Source organism: Apostichopus japonicus, chromosome 20 (genome assembly GCF_037975245.1).
Source record: "Apostichopus japonicus isolate 1M-3 chromosome 20, ASM3797524v1, whole genome shotgun sequence".
Taxonomy (NCBI): domain Eukaryota; kingdom Metazoa; phylum Echinodermata; class Holothuroidea; order Aspidochirotida; family Stichopodidae; genus Apostichopus; species Apostichopus japonicus.
Genome location: NC_092580.1, coordinates 11,017,693 through 11,037,350, shown reverse-complemented (window position 1 = coordinate 11,037,350; position 19,658 = coordinate 11,017,693). Strand labels below are relative to the sequence as shown.

Here is a 19,658-nt window from a genome sequence, read left to right as displayed (position 1 = left end):
CTCTGGATAAGTCCTGATCTTGTAAGCAAATTGAAGTCAACTGTGCAGTTATATGTATAGGTGTAATCCATCCATGGGTATCAAAGTGTGACACCGATCTGAGATCAATCCAATATTCAGCTACATTGCTAAAAATAGCAATGGGCGTAGTTCATTAGCTTGTTAAGTCCAGTTAAATTTACAAGGATTGTTTATCCGTGCACTGATTATTAATATTGTGAAGATGATGTCTAGAACCGATTGGAATCAGTTCTTTGTTTTTTTTTTTTGCCAACTATTTGACACCTTTGCGACAAGTCTGTCGATTAGACACGTCTTGTCAGCATTAATTACTAAACCACATGTTAAAGGTCACAAGAAGTAAAAAACAAATTACCAACAGCCCCCCCCCCAAAAAAAACCTTGAAAATACATAATGGTGTACTGTAGGCTGATCATCAAAGCTGTAAAAAAAAGCACCTCCATTATTTTCATTTTATCACAACAACCTTGAAATTTTAACCGATCAAAAAGTCCACGATATGATTTTTTTTAACACTGGTGAGCTGATTTTTCATTCGTATAAATACTGGTTCGACTTCTGTCTCTGACTGAATTGGCCTAACTTCTCCTCTTCCCCTGTTGGTTTCTTTCTTTCTTCTCTCCATCCCTTGTCCACTAATCCCCTTACATCTATCTCTTTGTGTTCACCATGCTCATTAACCTGTCTGTATTATGTGCATGTTTTTGTCCCTTCTGTTACTGTTACTTGTCATTCAGCCTTTGAAGAAGATCCTGCTAGGTTCGAAACGTCAGGCCAACTTACTTTTACACATAAAAAAGGACTGTCGCCATAGTTACCTGCTCGTTTTGCATAAGTCGATATTTTGATGAGGGCCTTCTTCTTGACGATAGAACTGGTCCCGATGAAGATGGTTGAACTGACAGCTAGTGAGAATCCAATGTAGACATCTGTTGTGGTAAGTGCATTGTCATCTTCCCCTGACATGGTTAAATTTAACCGTTCCTCGAACCCAGACAGATCAGGAACAGCGCTTGTTGGGAAGCTGGTGGTTTCGTCTGCAACAGTTGTAAGCGCCTAGATTTAAGAGGGGGTAAAAATAGGAGAAGAAAAAAATGAATTGTAAGAACCAAAAACGCAGCGAGGAAAACTAGTTCTAAACTACGCTCATACTGTACAATGCATCTGAAGCAGCTTGTATGTTAATTTTGGTTTAATAATAAGAAAACAATTGTCATGATTGACATTAAAATAACATGAAAAATACAGATTGTTAGCGTGAATTTAGTCACAATATTACTTTAAGGCGACAGCAATGCATTCAAGGTTTTGAAAATTTCTGGCTCGATTGGGACTGTGATTTTGTACACTGAACGCCTTGCCAGTAACATGATAAAAAAAAAAAACCCATCTGAGCAACATTAATTTCACAATAAAACATAATCAAACCCAAGGCAGGTGATCAACTGCAATCGTTAGGTTAAAATTTGGTTAAAATAAAAAGAAATTCATCATCATATCAAATGTATGAAGCAACTATATATTCATGAACATGTTGAGATGCTTCAACAGTCAACACTGCTGTATTTCCAGTATTAAACATGCCTTGCCATGTTTCTGTTTTCACGACAGTCAGTTGCTAACATACTGTAGCTAGCCCACTTGGTACATCTATTGTAGGTTCTTCCTATTATTCAAGCAAATTGTCTTGATTTTTCGGTAAATTTATTTTCTCTCTGCTATTCAATTACTACAATCCATTGACAATGTACTTAGTGGGTTAGCTTACTGTAGCTTGACTACACAAGTATTCAAAATAATGAAGAAGTTAAACACAAAAAGGTTAATTTTTTTTTTTTCAGTTTGGGTAGTGTCAGGTGATGAACAAAAGAGTTTCAAGGCTATGAGATATTGAGCATTACTCTTGATGACATTTATAAAATAATTTACTGATATTCCAGTACATTCACTCGGGGGAAACTCTAGTAAGTCGTCTACATGCGATCAATTTTACATGAATATTGTTTCAACTAAATACACCATTTTGTTAGGCCTTGCTCACATTTGGAAACCAGCGGTTGAGGGACGTCGAACATACGAGCATGACGCTAGCACGGAAAGGTCACAATGATTGTCTTTACAAATGGAGTTGCTAGTAATGGTACCCGTACAATACTGCTACTGTACGGTGTTTCCCGACTCGTAATGGTCTGCTTTTTATGCCGAGGTGACGAGGGTAAGTATTGCAGACGTCCAGAAAATCGTATCCATCATACTGTAGAGATGTTATTACACCCAAAAATTGTCTACACCCAGCCCCAACCATGGGGAAGGGGGTGGGCTAAGGGGCTTCCCTGCAGTGCTGATAATGTCTGTGAGTTTACTCTGAAATCATAAGGTTGGCAACCCCTATATTTAATGTAGTTTCATTCATTTTGTTCTCCACTGTTCCACTGTTTATATATATATTTCCGTACAAGTTTAATAAATGCTACGAATAAACCACTCTATACACAGAAATACACATACGGGAAGGACAACAGTGATTAACCAGCCTGAGAGATATCAGTGAAAACAAATAAATTATAACTGTAGAAGTATGCAGTTATTGGAGATCAAATAATGTCATATTCATAGGTTACTATTAGCAAGTTCTTATCTGTTGGCATCGCCTGACAGAACTTTGATCCCAAGGAAAACAAGTTTGTAAACTTGTAATAATAACAAATATACAAAACCTACTTACGGTACAGTTTGGAATGTCAGTTTGTTTCGATTTCGCCTAAACACGGTTTTGGTTTCTATTTTTATAACGTAAAACAAAAACAGATAACTGGCATCGCCATAAGCTAAAAATGGTTACTTCTACTGTACCATAAGTAATCTCTGACGTACTGTACAGTGTTAATGTAAAAAAGAAATCGATACAAATTTAATGTTGTTTGACATTATAAAGTAGATAATGATGCAATATGTTTTCAAAGTATTTTGTAGGATGTTCTCTCTCGCTACATTAATTATCCCAGGCGTTATTAAAGGAGAGTTTAATTATGCAGGGGTGAGGAGATGGGATGGGGGGAAGGGGGGGGCAGGATATGTTAATGAGAAATGTCCTTAACCACAGTAGCAGCCTACATGGCTGTCAATGAAATAATAACAGGAAGACAAATATGAACATGAAAGCTGCTTTTTTTAAAAGTTGTTTGTGGACAACATTGCAGCAAACTTTCTCATTGTCTGCAGACTACATAAAATTATGCTAATTATGAAATCAACTAAGCAGTTTCCTTCCACCCTCCCCTCCCCACCCCAAGCCGTCCACCACAAATGTTTGCCTGGAAACCTTTGCTGTATTCTTCTATTCTTTGTCAAGTTTGATTAATATTGAAAACCCTTACAGGTTCAATACTTTTAACACGTTGAACCGCTCTATTTTTATGTCTTGCTATAACTTCAAATATTAAAACATTCTGAACATCAGGTGAACACCAATTTTTATTTTAAAAAAAACACACTGTGTACATACACTGTGTACAGAATGTACTTCATCAACACTTACAGTATTTGCAGTAAATACTGAGATGAAAAGTTATAATGGAAAGGTTGTCTCCAGCATTTCTACAGAGGTGGATGTCAAATGGGTCCCAACATACTGTACATTAATATGTTTACAGCTTACAGATCTCTAAATCAAAGTATTAACACAATTGTGAGAAAGTGCTCATGACAAGCATCCTAACACCGGTCGATTGCACCTGGGGGGCGGCGATCATCGCCAAGTTTTTCCTAAACACTAATTTATGTCAAACACTCCTTCTCCACGGTGAAGGAACAGTTAGTGGTCCTACCTGTATTAAGTGCCGTATTCAACACTAAACTGTCCAATATGAACTTGGTACACCTACCCTCCTTCAAGTGACACTTTGTGTTTGCTCATTTTCTGTTCACCTGAACAACAACTATTCTTCAAAAGACAATTGATCACAATAAGAGCTCCCACAAGCTTGTGTACCTCTGTTATCAGAAGCAACAAAATTTCATTCTGAAAACAAAAATTGTCACCTACATTACTGTAGACATGTTACATACAGTACTAATGTCAGTATTATATATACAGTACTGTATGCAAAATTCAAACAGACCACAGATCCAAAGAAAAAATATAAAAACACCACAATCTACAGAGCCCCCTTCCCCAACTTTGTCTTATATAATTAATTAGTAATGCAGGTACAGTAGTTAGTACTAAAATGAAAAAGTGTCTAGGGGAAGAAATGTCCAAAAATAAAATCAAATGTCTTTTAATTACTCCCTAATTAACCTTCATTTGCTGAAAATATCTACTGTAGAGAGGGTACCATCTTTCAGAATTTAACTCAGTTCACCAAAGCTGCACTGTAAGGATTCTTAAATTGGAGGCAGAAAAGTTTGAAGCTTCACAAATTAAAATTATATACCGGTAAAGCATTCAGTGAAAATGTGTCAAACATAAATTAAGTTTTGTGTTGAATTGGCTGTTTTAATAATGTGCATTTAGGAGCAGTAAAGTAACCATCTACTACTGTACATATTGTAAATATCCAATTACTGTACTGCATGCCCTGGTATTAGAAAAAAAATACTAATTGAGGACGCTAAAACAATTTGGAAGCAAGAATGACGTAAATAAATTGTGCTTCAAAAAGTGGAAACATTTTGCAAAACATATTGTAAATAACTAAATAAATAACGAAATACTTGTAAAACTAGCATCACTAGCACCCTTAATCATATGAACATTTCTCAGAGGGGAAGGGGCATACCTCCTCCTCCCCGTAGATCACTCTTTCCCGGACCACCCCCATTTGCCACCAAAGGGTCGCCAAGATGACGAAGGAGAAAAGATGGGGTCAGTAAGCTTACTAAGCTAAGAACGTTTCAATGCTACATAGGGCTTTATGGGAATGGCTTAAAAATATCTAAAAACAAGATGCTTGTTAACAGTTAGTATCAGCTGTTCTTGTAATTTATTTGAACACACAGGTAGCTGGTTGTTATTTTCTTATTTACTAAATTATTAAGGAGGGGGAGGGAAGATTAATTGCACTGGTCAACAGCAGACACAACCCCCATCAAACCCTCTGGTCAACTGACACTGCATCAACCCCTCCAGTCAACTGCCACAAGGTTAATTTTGTACTAATACATGTATACCACTTCACTACCCCTCAATAATTTCTTGCGACAAGTTACACCAGTTTCCCATGTGTGATTAACTAAGCATCAATTTTACCACGATACATATAAAGTAGTATACTGTATCTAAGCTTGGTTGCTTCTTGCAGTTTTCTACAGACTGCATACAGAAAATTACACCAGGGAGTTGTTCCATAACAACTCCCTGATTACACAGTACTACAATTATAAAGAATGAATGATATTTATGTTAAAAAAAGCAACTCACAGAAAGAAGAAAAGAAAAAATATGAACGAAAAATTAAATAAGAAATGAGAACCAAAACAGTACTGATAAAACCTTCTCATATCTTAATAAAAAGAAAATTCACAGAAAGAAGAAAAAAGAAAGAAATGAAACCATAACAATCTGTTGTATTTAATCTTAATCTAACTTATAATATATCTTATCCGCCACAGAATTTGAACAACAACAATTTATATAAGAAATGACACAAAAGGATATATATATTACCATGTGTGGATGATTTCCAAAAATGTCAAATCATAGTGCAGTAAGTCTAAAAAATAATTCCATCCTTATAGAGGTAAATCAAAATAGGAGATAAAAATTCCTTGCAGAGACCTGCCTTTCCTTGTTCTTAAATTCTTGAAGAATATTCAATGAGTTTATCATTTACTAACACTGACAGATTTTTTTCTTTTCTTTTTATTGCACAAGTTAATACTGCACTGCACTAACTGTGTTCTCCTTGCTAGCTAAAGCCTTTCCATACATTGCATGTGAAATATCACCTTCCAAAAAACCCAAGTCATTTTATATACAGATATCTCAGTGTGTAATAGGGACCAGTAGAAACTACTACGACAGTTCCATTATAATCACGGGGGGAAGAACTATTGAAATGAAAACCACTTCATACTTTAAGAGAGTATAAGACATCTACCATGTATCCCACCCCAAATCGGAAGACATAAAAAAATAAAATAAAAAAAAGTGTGTGACAAATTTTAGACCTTCACGACAATTAGTATTTTGGATAAATGCTCACTCGAGTCGTGATCATTATTTCAATACAGCTGACTGGATTTGTAAGAAAACCCAGAGTACAAGACCACGTCATTAAACAGGGGGAAATTCAAGTGTAGTGAGGCAGCATTCAAGAATGCAGGATCTACTGGAGGGAAGGAGAGTGTGAAAGGTACAAAGTACATGTATGCTGATTAGTTCTGTTTCTAATTGGCTTTGGGCTTAATAGCTAATCAAGACAAAACCACGAGATCCAACGTGTACTGTATCTCAACCTGTGTTAGAGTGTTAAGTACTTGCATGTATAATATTAAGGGTACTGGACCAGAACAGGACTTGAGAACGGAAATCGATTTTTCAGAAGAGTTGTGACTCGATCAAAATGATGGAAAAATTGTCTGTAGGGTTCGACAGTCCAGAATAGGCTTTTACTAGTAATGTCAGTGATAGCTGCTGCCCAATGGCTTAATGTGCCACAATCACATTATTACAAAGTGAACTTGATGCTGGGTTTTTTTTTAACAACATTAAATACATTCACTATTGAGTGTGTTTGGGAATCACCAATGTTAATGAAGTACATTGACTATTGAGTGTGTTTGGGAATCACCAATGCTAATGAAGGCAAAGGCAATCGATCACACATTATACGATACAGTTGTAGAGTACTACGTAGAACCGCTCTTGATGCTTGACAACTTGAATTGAGAATATTCCACAATCACTATGTCCAAGGTACAGTAAGGTACTGTACTTGCAATAAATTCACTTCACTATTGGCCACACATAGTCGGATAAATTGATGGAGACGAGGTGAGGGGGCATGGGGGAGGGGCAGGAGGGAACAGCATCAATGCTATGGGGTGATGTATCCAGCTACGCAAACTTAATTTTAATGCAGCTCCTTGCACTGATTTCCAAGGGTCAAATTTGATACTAAGTTACAGTAAATCCCCATTCCAACTGATGGAATTTTCAGTTGCGACTGTGTTTCCAGCGACTTCCGTAAAATTTGAGTGTGCTCATGCAATGAGCTGTTCAGAGACGGCTCGGATCCGTTCAAATAAAACTAGAAATGATGGATATATGCATACAGTAGGGTGAGATGCAGGTCGTATAGCAAAGTGTCTTATAAATATAAATGTGTTACTGTAGTTATCGGTAAAAAGTGAGGGTTTTAAAATTATGATTTCTAAATAAGGATATCTACAAAATAACTACCATGATTTCTGAGCAAAGACTGAAAAAGTGATTCCTATTTATGTTGCACATTGGTGTGATATGAGATAATAGGAGATGTCTTGAATTCTCTTGATCATGTTGGTATTAGTAGCACTCAGAGCATGTGGCTGTGCAAACCATATGCAGCAGCTCAGAAATTTATGCATTCATTCTTATGAATCGGTCAAGGAGTTCAATCAATGATAGATACTGTATAATGAATATATGATATTTCCATATTGTTACTATGGATTGAGGAACCCAAGAATACATACAACATGTGCTTATCTTTCAGTATACAGAAGAAAATGTAAATTTTTCTAACACAAAACACATAGCCTTTACAGACATGCTAACACATATTAGGTAAGATGTTGTCATGTGACAACACAGAATCACAAATTGTCATTAAGTGCCAGTGACATGTATAATCAGTAACTCAATATGTCATCTTTTTTTCTGTATGTTAAATGCATACAGTGATATATATATATATATTTATGATGATCACTCAATGCGTGAAACTAGTAAGTTCTAGTAACAACTACTAGTGTTCCACTAGTCTCAACCTATATATATATACAGGTGACAAACGCCTACAGTGGAATTACGACCTTCCTTACCGGTTTCGAACCTCTGGACATACAATCAGCGTCCATAGCCTAGTGGTTAGGGTGTCCGCATATAAAGCGGAAGGTCCAGGTTCGAATCCTGGTGGAGGCTGGAAGTTTTTGCACTGTTCTTGATTTTCCAACTCATTACGATTCAATTATATATCTTCATTTGCCTTGTCGTTTACCTCCATTTCATTAACATAAAGTCCGTTCAAAGTATCTCTTCGAGATCCGGCTTTAGGAATCACTAATGATTTCAAGTTCGGTTTGTGTTTGATCTCTTGAGTAAGGCAAAATATGTCACCAAAAACAGAACTAGTATTGTTGGATACAGGTGACAAACGCCTACATTGGAATTACGACCTTCCTTACCGGTTTCTAACCTCTGGACATACAATCCGAGCTATAGCCTAGTGGTTAGGGTGTCCACATATAAAGCGGGAGGCCCGGTTCGAATCCCGGTGGAGGCTGGAAGTTTTTTCACTGTTCTTGATTTTCCAACTCATTACAATTTCAATTATATTCAGTTGCCTTTGTCGTTTACCTCCATTTCATTAACATTTATAAAGTCTGTTCAAAGTATCTCTTTCGAGATCCGGCTTTAGGAATCACAAATGATTTCGAGTTCGGTTAGCATCATATTTGATCTCTAGAGTAAGGCAAATGTCACCAAAACAGAACTAGTATTGTTCGATACAGGTGACAAACGCCTACAGTGGAATTACAACCTTCCTTACCGGTTTGGAACTTCTGGCTCTGGACATACAATCAGCGTCAATAGCCTAGTGGTTAGGGATTCGCATATAAAGTTTTTTCACTGTTCTTGATTTTCCAACTCATTAATACGTTTTCAATTATACATATATATTAATATATATATATCAGAGTTCTCTGTCATGCACTGTGGTCAAGTTTTGGTATAGATGAGGAAGAAAGTCGTAGTCTACTGTACTCGGAACAACGTTCGTTGTCTGTTTTGTTCCCTAATTTATGAAACAATCGTATATGCCTTCATAGTGCCAGCACAAAACTTGAAGTAGCCATCTATATTACTGTAGTTAGAAATGAGCCAATACAACTTAGGGGAAATACCGTTGTTTATAATTTACTTACTATCGTTTATCGAACAATCGCTTATGGAACTTTGCTTTCTGTAAACTACAGTATTACTTCCTACAGTAGTTTGAAACCTCCAAACACGGCAGGTCGCACGATCTCCTTGCAGACCGTATTAAACTCACTTCCTGATCATATGTTCACCAAGTCAATCCGCAAATATCTGTTTGCGACAAACTTTGGGGAACCTGTGCTTGCTTGTGCTCTTTCTGGGATCTGTAGTTTTCAGAGCTTCCGTTGTCCGAGAGGAAAATTGAAATATTAAATAGAATGGGACTTGAGAGTTTGTTACTATAACTAGCTATCATGCCTGCTGGCCACAATGCACTTAAAATTTGTCACCCCAAGTGTGTCAATTTTTATAGCAAAGACGTAGAAAATGTGAACACGCCACGACCGCAACAACTGTCTATGAACATGTCCGCAGTATTCAAAACAGTGCACATTCAGTACATGCACACACACACACACACACACACAAATTGCTTTAATAGACGCTTTTTACATTTAAAAAAAAGTTATTAATTGAAAACAGGAAATTACGGAAGATTTCTTTTGAGTGAGAAGCTGAAAAAGATGCTACCATTGCATAAAAGCACTTTCAATCAAACACAAAGTTTGACAAAACTTTTTTCTGTTGATGGATAAAGGTCTGCACTACCAGTAGTATACTGTATAATATATACTGCACTGTAGGTACAGAAGAACACTTTTCCATGATCAAACTAATCCACTGTACAAGGCCAGCAATACTCCAGGTCATGTCACAGCTTGGGCATTAACCATGAAGTCTCCAACTTTTTAATAGCTCTCCTTGAGAGTCTAAAGGTTTGGGAATTACAAATCTGCACAGTTTAAGCTTGGATTTCCTTTTTATACAAACTCACAGCTCTTGAGGAATTAAGTCACACAAGAGCACTGAAGGTCCTCGATTCTGAACAGTGTAGTTGAGGAGCCACCCACAATTGTAAGAAAAATGTCAGAAAAGAGCAGAATTTAGGAAATGCTTGGTCAAGATCACTACAGAATATGATGCAGTTTTTAATACCACGAATGAAAACCAAAATGTTCTTGTGTACAGGTACAGCATGCCATTTTTCAGCATCCAACAAGAAGCAGAGGCACAGGTCTTCATGACTTCCAACAAGATACAATAAATTAGTCATTGTTGATTCAACCACTGTCCTCTCATAAGACTTTAGTTTGCCACTTAACCTAGTACCATTTGCAATGTAGTCTATCATCAGGATGTCCAAAAAGATTCAAAATGTCTCCATCATGTACGCCATAGCTCTTCGAGAGATGCACTGAGCTGACATCCTTTTTGCATATTCGTAAGAACCTGTGTAAATATCATCGCTGTTCTAGTAGTAGTAGTAAATTGAGTCTCGTCTATCCGACATGCTCAGTGATTATTAGATTAACAAGGTTTATTACTTCCTCGAAATTGTTAATGTTAACGTCCTTAAATTGCGACTTTATTTTTCCAAGCAAGGTAGTCACAGGCCTTCCTACTGGTTTAGCAGTATGTCTTAATGCTTCTCATAAAGTAACCTTTGCTGGAGCGTCCTCCCGGAGTCTTGCTACAGTACATGACCGAAAAATCTCAATCTTCTATGTGCGACTATGGATGACCAAGGTGTTTGGTTGGTTTCATTGTAGAGCTCATCGTTTGATAACCAGTTGTTATTGGTCCATCTAATGTTGAGAATATTTTATGTAATAGTCTCCTTTGAAAAGTGTCAAATTTGCGATCAAGATCCTTCGTTGTGCCCCACAGTTCGCAGTTGTACAAAAAAAGTACTTTTTTGTAAAGCCTCGAAAATCCTAAGCTTAATGTTTCGACTTATGTTTTGCTTTAGAATATAATTGACAGTGTGTTGAAAGCACCGTTGGTTATACCAATTCTTCGGTTAATATCTTCTTCGGTCCCCAGCGAGCTTCCAACATATTAACACTTCTTCCAACTTTCATTTCCTTTTCTTGTGATTGAAAATTTCTCAGTTTTTGTGCAATTGATTTTCAGATTCCTTTCTGTCAGTTTCTCAGGTACTGCACCACGTATAATGAACGTGATAGGCTATAGTATAGGCTACTGTAATATGACCGATAGATCAGAAAAGTTGAAAAATTCGAAAAATGCACTCGACTAAATCACTGGAAATAATGAATCCAAACTGTTTTAAACACTAGATCCGTTTGACAGAAACAATAAACCTTGATACTAGAGTAAACGCGACAGGAGGTGATCACTAAAATGAGCAAAAAACAAGCAAATTTCTGAAGAAAGACGATGCTGACAACACGCCACTGATGTCTTCCGATATAAGAACCTGTGTAAATATCGTCGCTGTTCTAATGCTTGGATATTATCAAATTTCATGTACAGACTTTAAACCACCGATGTAAACATGACACAAGCTGACCAGGTGAGATCGAAGGGAGCATTTGAGGCCAGGCGTGTAGCCAGGAATTTGCCAAGGGAGGGGCGAAAATGTAGGCAAACTATCAGAGCCGTAGATATGGCATTGCAAACTATCTAAGCGTAGCGCCACCATGAGTTGGCGCGAAGTGAACCAGAAAATTTTGGCTGAAAATGCTTCCCAGATCGCTGGAATTGGCACTTCCCAGTCATTGTAAGTTGCATCTTAGCATTTTCGCTTTTGAAATTACTAGCGATATCATAAAAACATTTGAATTTTTAAAAAACTATATGCTCAAGAGGGAGGGGGCGGCTGCCCCCTTCGCCCCCCCCTGGCTACGCGCCTGTTTGAGGTGTTTTTACAAATTTCATGGTCAAGTTATAAGATCACAGTAGTCCACAAGAGGTATTACAAGGCTCTGAAATGAACTACTACATGTTATTGCTCTTCTTCAACTCAAGAGCCCCCAAATCTTAATGGTTTGGATATTTTGCAAATCCATAAAGGGACTACAAATGTTGTGGCATGTTGCACAGAAGCATGTATGTCTTCTTAATACCAGAATCAAGTGAAAATCTCCTTGCTTAGTTAAATGCAACTATTAATACAAAGTTTGTGCACACAAAGATACTGAAGAGTAAATATAAAATTGTTACTTGTTATTTTAGCCCTTAATAATTTAACCCCATAATTACAAAACAACCTATACTATTTGAATAATGTGTTGTTCCTCTTTCAAAGAAGACAATTAAATATTATCTTAAAACTCGCCTTAGACCACAAACCTGTGTTTAGTGTCATTGAAACAAAGATATAACATAACAGAACATTAGGAAGCCATGAACTCCCCTTTACATCATCAATGTGCATAATTAGCTAATGTTCATTCATAAATTATAAAACTAGAATTAAGAAAAGACTTGTGTAAAATGGTCAATCTTTGATGGATTTTGAGGGGAGTTGCAGTTATTTTCATGATTTCTAATGCATATTAGTCTATTAAAGTGATAAGGACGATGTTGTTCATAGGGTGTCCGTAGACCTTTAAGCAAAACACACAGTCCATACCTGAAGCGTCACAAATTACAGGAAATAGAGCAAATAAATCATATCTGTAAGCTTGTCCACAATTTGGAAATTTTTATTCATATCATACAAAATGCCGACCATACATGATAACAGCGGCCACTGGCCATTTGGATGTTTTACACAGTACAGTATGGGAGCCCTATGATTACCCTAATGTATATGTACAGTATGTACAGGGCTTCTTGCACCAATTATTATTGTGTTTCGTACAGTATATACTGGAGACCTGTGCTTAAGTACTGTATCAATGCAATTTCTGACAATGGGGTCAGACTCATGGAAACTTGGCTGGTTTCCTGGGATAAGCTTTACCCAATAGGTACAATGAATTACTGGAACGGAAAGCACAACTCTCTTTGATATATGGATGTACAAGGAGAGCAACTTACCACATGATCTGGGGCAGATGTAGGATAGAAGGCTAGAAGAGCTCTATCTATTACAGCATAACTTATTTTCTGTCACCCTAGTAGGAAACATAAGTGGTATTTGAAGAAAAAAGTGTAACTGGCTTTTTGCAAGCAAACAAGCAGCAACACATGACAATGAGAATGAGAAAGGTGTTTTTCATGGTGTCATTACTCATTTATGCTCCACTGAACTAATACACGTATACAGGAAGTCGACCTCCTGAGATTTTGACAATTCTGCCATTACTACATGAATGAATCACAAATATATTTGAAAATGTTCTTGAAGCTTGACATAACTTGGCGTATTCTACAGATCGACTGCATTGGAAACGGTATGACATGAAGCACTGCCAACATGCCAACTTAGGTACTGTATCAATTTTTAGAAGTTGCCAAAATATTAGAAGTCTTTGTCACTGTTCTACACTCCAAATGAAAAAATCCTTCCATTGTTATTGCACTCTTCTTGGCAATTGCCACTTTCAAGTTATTATGTTAACTCAGAAAGACTGTCACTAAGTATTCACAAAGTATAGGTACTGTAATACGATCACATCTTTACTACTACCTAGCAAACATAGCCCATACAATAAACGCAATTGGTTTTCGATTGGGACGCAGTTGTTTTTTCACAGGACGCAAACTGCTTTTGGTACTTGCGTCCCTAGGACGCAAAAATGTTTTTTTCCAGTTACATTACTTTAGGGTCAATTGCCATAAAAATAACAGAAAATTCACATGTGGCAATTTTTTTCACCTGATTTCAGGGTTGCAGAAAACTGGCAACCATGGTGGTTATCAGCCAGTTGTTTGTACTACTGTACACGTCCACTGACATTACCAACAACACAATTACTTACACTGAAAATCCAGTGGCGTGTGAGAAGGTAGAGTGTGGGGGGGGGGGTTGGGTAGGGGGTTGTCTATCCAGCTATTGTACAGTATGGAGATGGGATACATACAAATTTATGTACTGAAGGCCAAGTCTGCTTAAATAATTAGGCAGATGTTGATTTCATTTGATTAATTAGTGAAGCAGATCTGGCCATTGTTACTATGGTACAGTATATATGCTAAGTAGCCTTAGTCTTGGTTCAGAACAGATGTCCAGTAATCTTGTCTGTGATAGGCTAGAGTAGGTAACTTGTTTTGTGTCCATATTTAAGGACTGAAGAATTATTCCCATACTATTGTTATTTACAGTTCAAGTATAAACCACATTAATTGCATTCATTACAAATACAGTATGTTATCGTCAGTTGTGTAACATTTGGAAGTCACATGATTGACATTAAGTATGATTCTCTGTGATATATTTTATCTTTACCATATTGTCTCCTTGTAAGCAAATCCTCAAAACTTACTGGTTTTTGGGAATTTACGAGCAACGATACTTACCTGTATCGAAGGAGGTGTAAGTGGGCTATTCTCAGGGAGCGAGGGCGCAGTGCTCAAACGTTCCAATGTGTTGTTAGGAAGATGAAAAGTGCAGATATGGAGTGGGAGACAGGTAAGAGAGGAGCAAAGTGAATAAACCATTTTTTAATGGTTCTTTATTGGTGTTCCGTCCTACATGTACAGTACAGTGCATGGTGTATGCATTAGTTCTAGTGTAAAGTCTCCCCATTTTCTTGTTATGATCCCTGGCCATGTCCGTGCATCTCTCCTCAGACAAATAATAACTGAAATAAATTTCTGCAGAAACAGTGTTGAACTTGACAACATATAAAATAATCCTGATTTTACCATCATAGGATCTAGCCTAGATATTTCCAACAGAGGGTTGAGACCAGGGACAACGTCCAAATTCTGTAAGTGGCCTGTTATCAATTTACAGACTGAGGTGCTGAAGCGAATTGCTGGAATATAACCTCTGTCGAAGTTTGCGTTATAACTTTCTGTAATGGAAGCCGTTCTTAAACTTGTTAGTATCAAACTTGTACGAACCCTGATGATACCGGGCTGGTTAGAGGAAGCTATTGTTTAGCCTTTACATATCCTGTTGCTTTTTGATGTTCGTAAGTGTCACGCAGAGACAATTACCAAACGGCAGATGATGTGAGTTATATCAATAAGTGAATGCTCATGGAGCACCAAAGGAATGTATACATTTGAGAATAACTCAGTTTTGCATCAAATCATAAATTTTGCCTTGTTCACATATTCCATCATTTGAGAGGGTTGCTATAGTGATGGAGCAACTCTTTTTCTGCTGACTGTATTGATGGTAACATCAGGAGTTACATGGACCAAGGATTATTTTGTGTCACTGAGGAAAGGTTTGTCATCCACTGAGCTATATCAACATACAGATGCTTACCTGTGTCCACACTTTTAGCTACATCTTTCTACAGTAGTTGTATTTTGTAATAGAAATGGAAAGTATTTGTAAAACCTTAGATGTTGACCACATGTATTTCAGATGCGTTCCACTCATTTGACTGTGCCATATTACATATCGAAAACTCAAAATGGTACAATTGACAAAGACTATGTATAAGCTACAGTACTTATGAAACTGACAAGAGTTTGATCACAGTTTTGCCAAGATATGGACAATATGGAATTTGTTACCTTCACGTGGGCCTACATCCAGGATGTAGGCCTAGGTGAAGGTAACAGATTATAAGTGTTGTGTCGATATCACCAAATAATGGTTTTGGCCGATGCCCAATAATCCAATCCCAATATTGGCCAGACACCGATATTTTTAAAACAGCCAGAATGAAGGTCAAATCCCACTTTAAGTAATGCATTAGAGTATCAAAATTATAATCGGCTATGGTAAGTTATCATCGGTTGCACAACTCACAAACAGTAACCACTTGTATAACTCATATTTGTGGAATCCTGTTAGTAAATTAGTAGCAAAAAATATGTGCATATCTTTCTTAGCAAAAATGTTACAAGATGACATCTTGCGAAGAATAAAACTGATGCGTATCCTGGCTAAGAAATTTTACTACCCCTTGAGTTTAACAGAAAACATTTTTTTTTCAATTTTTTAACTGCCATAAAATATTATATCCTACTGTACCATTAGCCGGCTATACTAACACTAAGCCTAGCCACACTTAGCAAGTGCTTTGTGTTTGGAATATATTTCATAAACAAACTGGCAAAAAATTGTGATACGCACATTTGACGCTCAAAATACAATCTTTTCATCATTCATTGATGTTTTAACAAACTGCATTCATGATTTGCAGCTTATTAAAAAATACGCAATTTTTTGGAATGTTTCAGTAGGGGTGTTTCCTTGTGTTATAACGACGTCCGGAGTCTCGAAAGCAAAGGTACAAGTTAGTGCGATTGGCTACTACTGTGGTTATGTACAGTATATAGTTTTATCAAATGTGTTTCAACGTCACTAAATAAGTTACTTCTTACAATTGTGTTTGACGTGGTGCATTATTTGTAGGTCTGAATATGCCATGTTTACAACTTTGATTGTACAAAAAAGTTCTTAGAGCCTAGTCAAGAATATTTGCAAGGGCAAAAGTTGTTAGGAGGTATGTTCAGTTTAATTATGATGTGTTCACTTGTATAATACAGCAGCCAGACTGGTGAAATTCACTTAAACGCACGACAAAGACTATGCCAAGGTACAAATGTTAAGTTGCCTGAGTGGTCTGTTTTCATAACGTTATTGGTAAATATTTGTAAGAACTTGCGACTTGTTCTTTTGACCAGCTGATCACCATATTAACCACTGGCTATTATTGGAAATCAAAAAGGTTTTAAGAACAGATTAATAATGCATCGCAAGTAACAAGAAGTAGCTTTTGTTATGAAATATTATGTTCAATATCAGATTGCCCTTATATGAGGCTAAATTTTACAGATACCAATATATTCAGATTCAGATTCAGATTCTCTTTATTGCATCCCAAGCTGGGCAATTGATTGCTCACAATATAAAACATACGTACAGTACATAAAATACACACAAAATATATCAGACTCTCAAATACTAAGACATAAGACTTAAAACAAAGCTGGCAAGATACGTAAAAACGGTAAAATACAAAAAATACAAAATACAGTAAAACAGCACCAGAGATACTTGTGAAACATTGGATTGCACAATGAGCAAGATTACTGACCTAACGAGTAAAAGATTCATTATGAAGTTTAATACAACGAGGGATAAAGGAGGATTTGTAACGGTTTGTAACGGCACGGGGTAGTCTCATCCGCCCACTGCGGGGTATTATTGCACTTTCCAAATTAATGTGTAGAGGGTGGCTACTGTTGTTGAGAACCCCAGTGTTACGATATTGTAATAGCGCCATCTGTTAGGATCATCTGTTGATCACACCTCGTTGTTATAAACATGTGTTATTAGAACCGGAGTAGAAATATACTTGGTATTTTATTAAATACATCCTTGTAGAGTCCTTCTTCGTAAATAAGAGGCATAAAATAACATGGTGTCAGAAGTAGGATCTCTCGCAAGGCAAATTAAAACAAGTGGGTTTTAAAACGGATAAGCAGGTCAATATTTTAGCCTAGGCTAGGTCTTCGTATTTTTATAACGTTAGGCTAATGCATACTAGGCACGTTAATGTTAGTTGTTATCGCTAATTCATTCACAGTCATGCGGTATTGTTTCTATTAAGAAAACACGTAGTAAGAGGCCTACCATTTAAAGTTTACGGCTCTTTGTAAGCCAAACACAGTTCAAAATGAGTGGCGTACAAGTACCGTTACCTCCCAAACTTAACCTTCAGGGTAATTTAAAGAAAAATTGGGAACAATTTAAACAGTTATGGGACAGCTACGAAATTGTCACAAATTTAGTGACAAAAGACGACAAGGTTAGAGTCGCAACCTTTATAACCTGTATTGGTCTAGAGGCCCTTGAAGTGCACAATGCACTCCCCTATGAAGAAAATTCTGATAAGCAAAAACTGGACAAAATTTTGGATCTGTGGGGGAAATATTGCATTGGAAAAACCAACGTCATTTTTGAACGTTATCAATTCAACAATTGCAATCAGGGACCTAGTGAGACCTTTGATGAATATGTTGTACGTCTACGAATTTTGGCATCAACATGTGAATTTGGTGCTCTAAAGGATGAATTAATCAGAGATCGAATTGTGTGTGGGATCACAAGCAGAAATGTTAGGAAAAGATTACTGCAGACCCCCAATTTAGACCTCACCAAGTGCATAAATGAATGTAAAGCAGCAGAGGTCACCCAAGCTCAACTCAATGGCATGGCATGTGAAGAGGGTGGTGCTAGTGGCTCTAGTGTAAACTATGTAAAGCATAAGACTCGTTCCAAATATTCCAGAAAGTCAAAAGCTGGATTCACAGATAATTGTAAATTTTGTGGTAAGAAACATGAGCTTCAGAAACTCAAATGCCCAGCGTATGGAAAAACATGTACCAGCTGTGGCAAGCAAAATCATTTTGCAAGCAAATGTACCAACAAAGATTCCTTCAAGCCAAAAGCAAAGTTTGTGAGGCAAGTAGAAGTTGAAAGTGATGAAAATGAATCTGACTCACTCTGTAGCTCATCAGAAGAATCAGTATTATCTGTGACCTTGGAAGGTGAGGTAAACTGTGTCAACTTTGACAAAGATAGTCCATTTGAGACTAAAATATTTGCAACATTGGAAGTAAATGGAAACCCCATAAAAATGCAAGTTGATTCAGGGGCCACTTGTAATGTCATTGCGGACAAACACTTACCACCTGAAGTAGTTGTTAAGCAAACTAATCAGAAACTTACAATGTACAGTAAGGACACAATGCCAGTTGTAGGCAATTGTAAACTACATGTTAGAAACCCTAGGAACAAAAGACATTATAAGGTACCTTTTGTTGTTGTTAGAAATGATTCATGTGTACCACTGTTAGGTTCACGAGCTTCTCAGCAAATGCAGCTGATTCAAGTTATGTATGAAAATATTGCCACTGTTAATGAAGTATCTTGTGAAAGTAACATAAAGAGGGAGGTATTTGACATTCAAGATTCCGTCAATTCAGGTGTGGTGGGTCAATCCGATATCCTTAGGGACTATAAGGATGTTTTTGAGGGTTTTGGCCATATGCCAGGTAAGGTACATTTAGAAACTGATCCTGCAATTACACCTGTTGTCATTCCCCCTCGGAGAGTTCCGGTGGCTATTAAACCAATGCTAAAAGCAGAATTAAAACGCCTGGAGGAATTAAACGTGATCCAGAAAGTAACAAAACCTACGGACTGGGTCTCAAGCCTCGTTAGTGTGACTAAAAGCAGTGGTAAGCTGAGAGTATGCATCGACCCTCAGCCACTCAACAAAGCGCTGAAGAGAGGGCACTATCCACTACCTGTTATTGAGGACATACTGCCCCAATTAGCGAAAGTCAAAGTCTTCAGTAAAGCAGACTGCAAGGAAGGATTCCTTCAATGCGAACTGGATAATGAGTCGTCTTATCTAACAACATTCCAAACTCCATGGGGCAGGTATAGGTACAAACGAATGCCGTTTGGCATCAGTCCTGCTCCAGAGCTATTTCAGCAAAAGATAGATCAAAACCTGGAAGGTCTGTCTGGGGTGTTCGTAATAGCTGATGACATTT

At 37.2% G+C, this 19,658-nt stretch overlaps 1 protein-coding gene and 1 non-coding gene across 4 annotated transcripts in view; one reads left to right on the top strand and one right to left on the bottom strand.

Moving 5' to 3' along the window:
- Window positions 1-19,658, bottom strand: part of LOC139961061 (magnesium transporter NIPA2-like) — a 40,907-nt gene that overhangs the window by 17,108 nt on the left and 4,141 nt on the right. The window contains exons 1-2 of one of the 3 annotated variants that reach the window (XM_071959903.1): window positions 14,481-14,636; window positions 841-1,078 (exon numbers count right to left, since the gene is read on the bottom strand). In XM_071959903.1, coding sequence (XP_071816004.1) covers window positions 841-1,078; window positions 14,481-14,621 — 379 coding nt within the window. In that variant the 5' untranslated portion in view covers window positions 14,622-14,636. Of the gene's footprint in view, window positions 1-840; window positions 1,079-5,690; window positions 5,962-14,480; window positions 14,637-19,658 lie in introns of those variants that run through there. The other 2 variants (XM_071959904.1, XM_071959905.1) reach the window with 2 other exon arrangements.
- On the top strand, window positions 8,079-8,150 carry Trnay-aua (transfer RNA tyrosine (anticodon AUA)). The gene has a single exon. It is a non-coding gene; the product is annotated as a tRNA-Tyr (tRNA).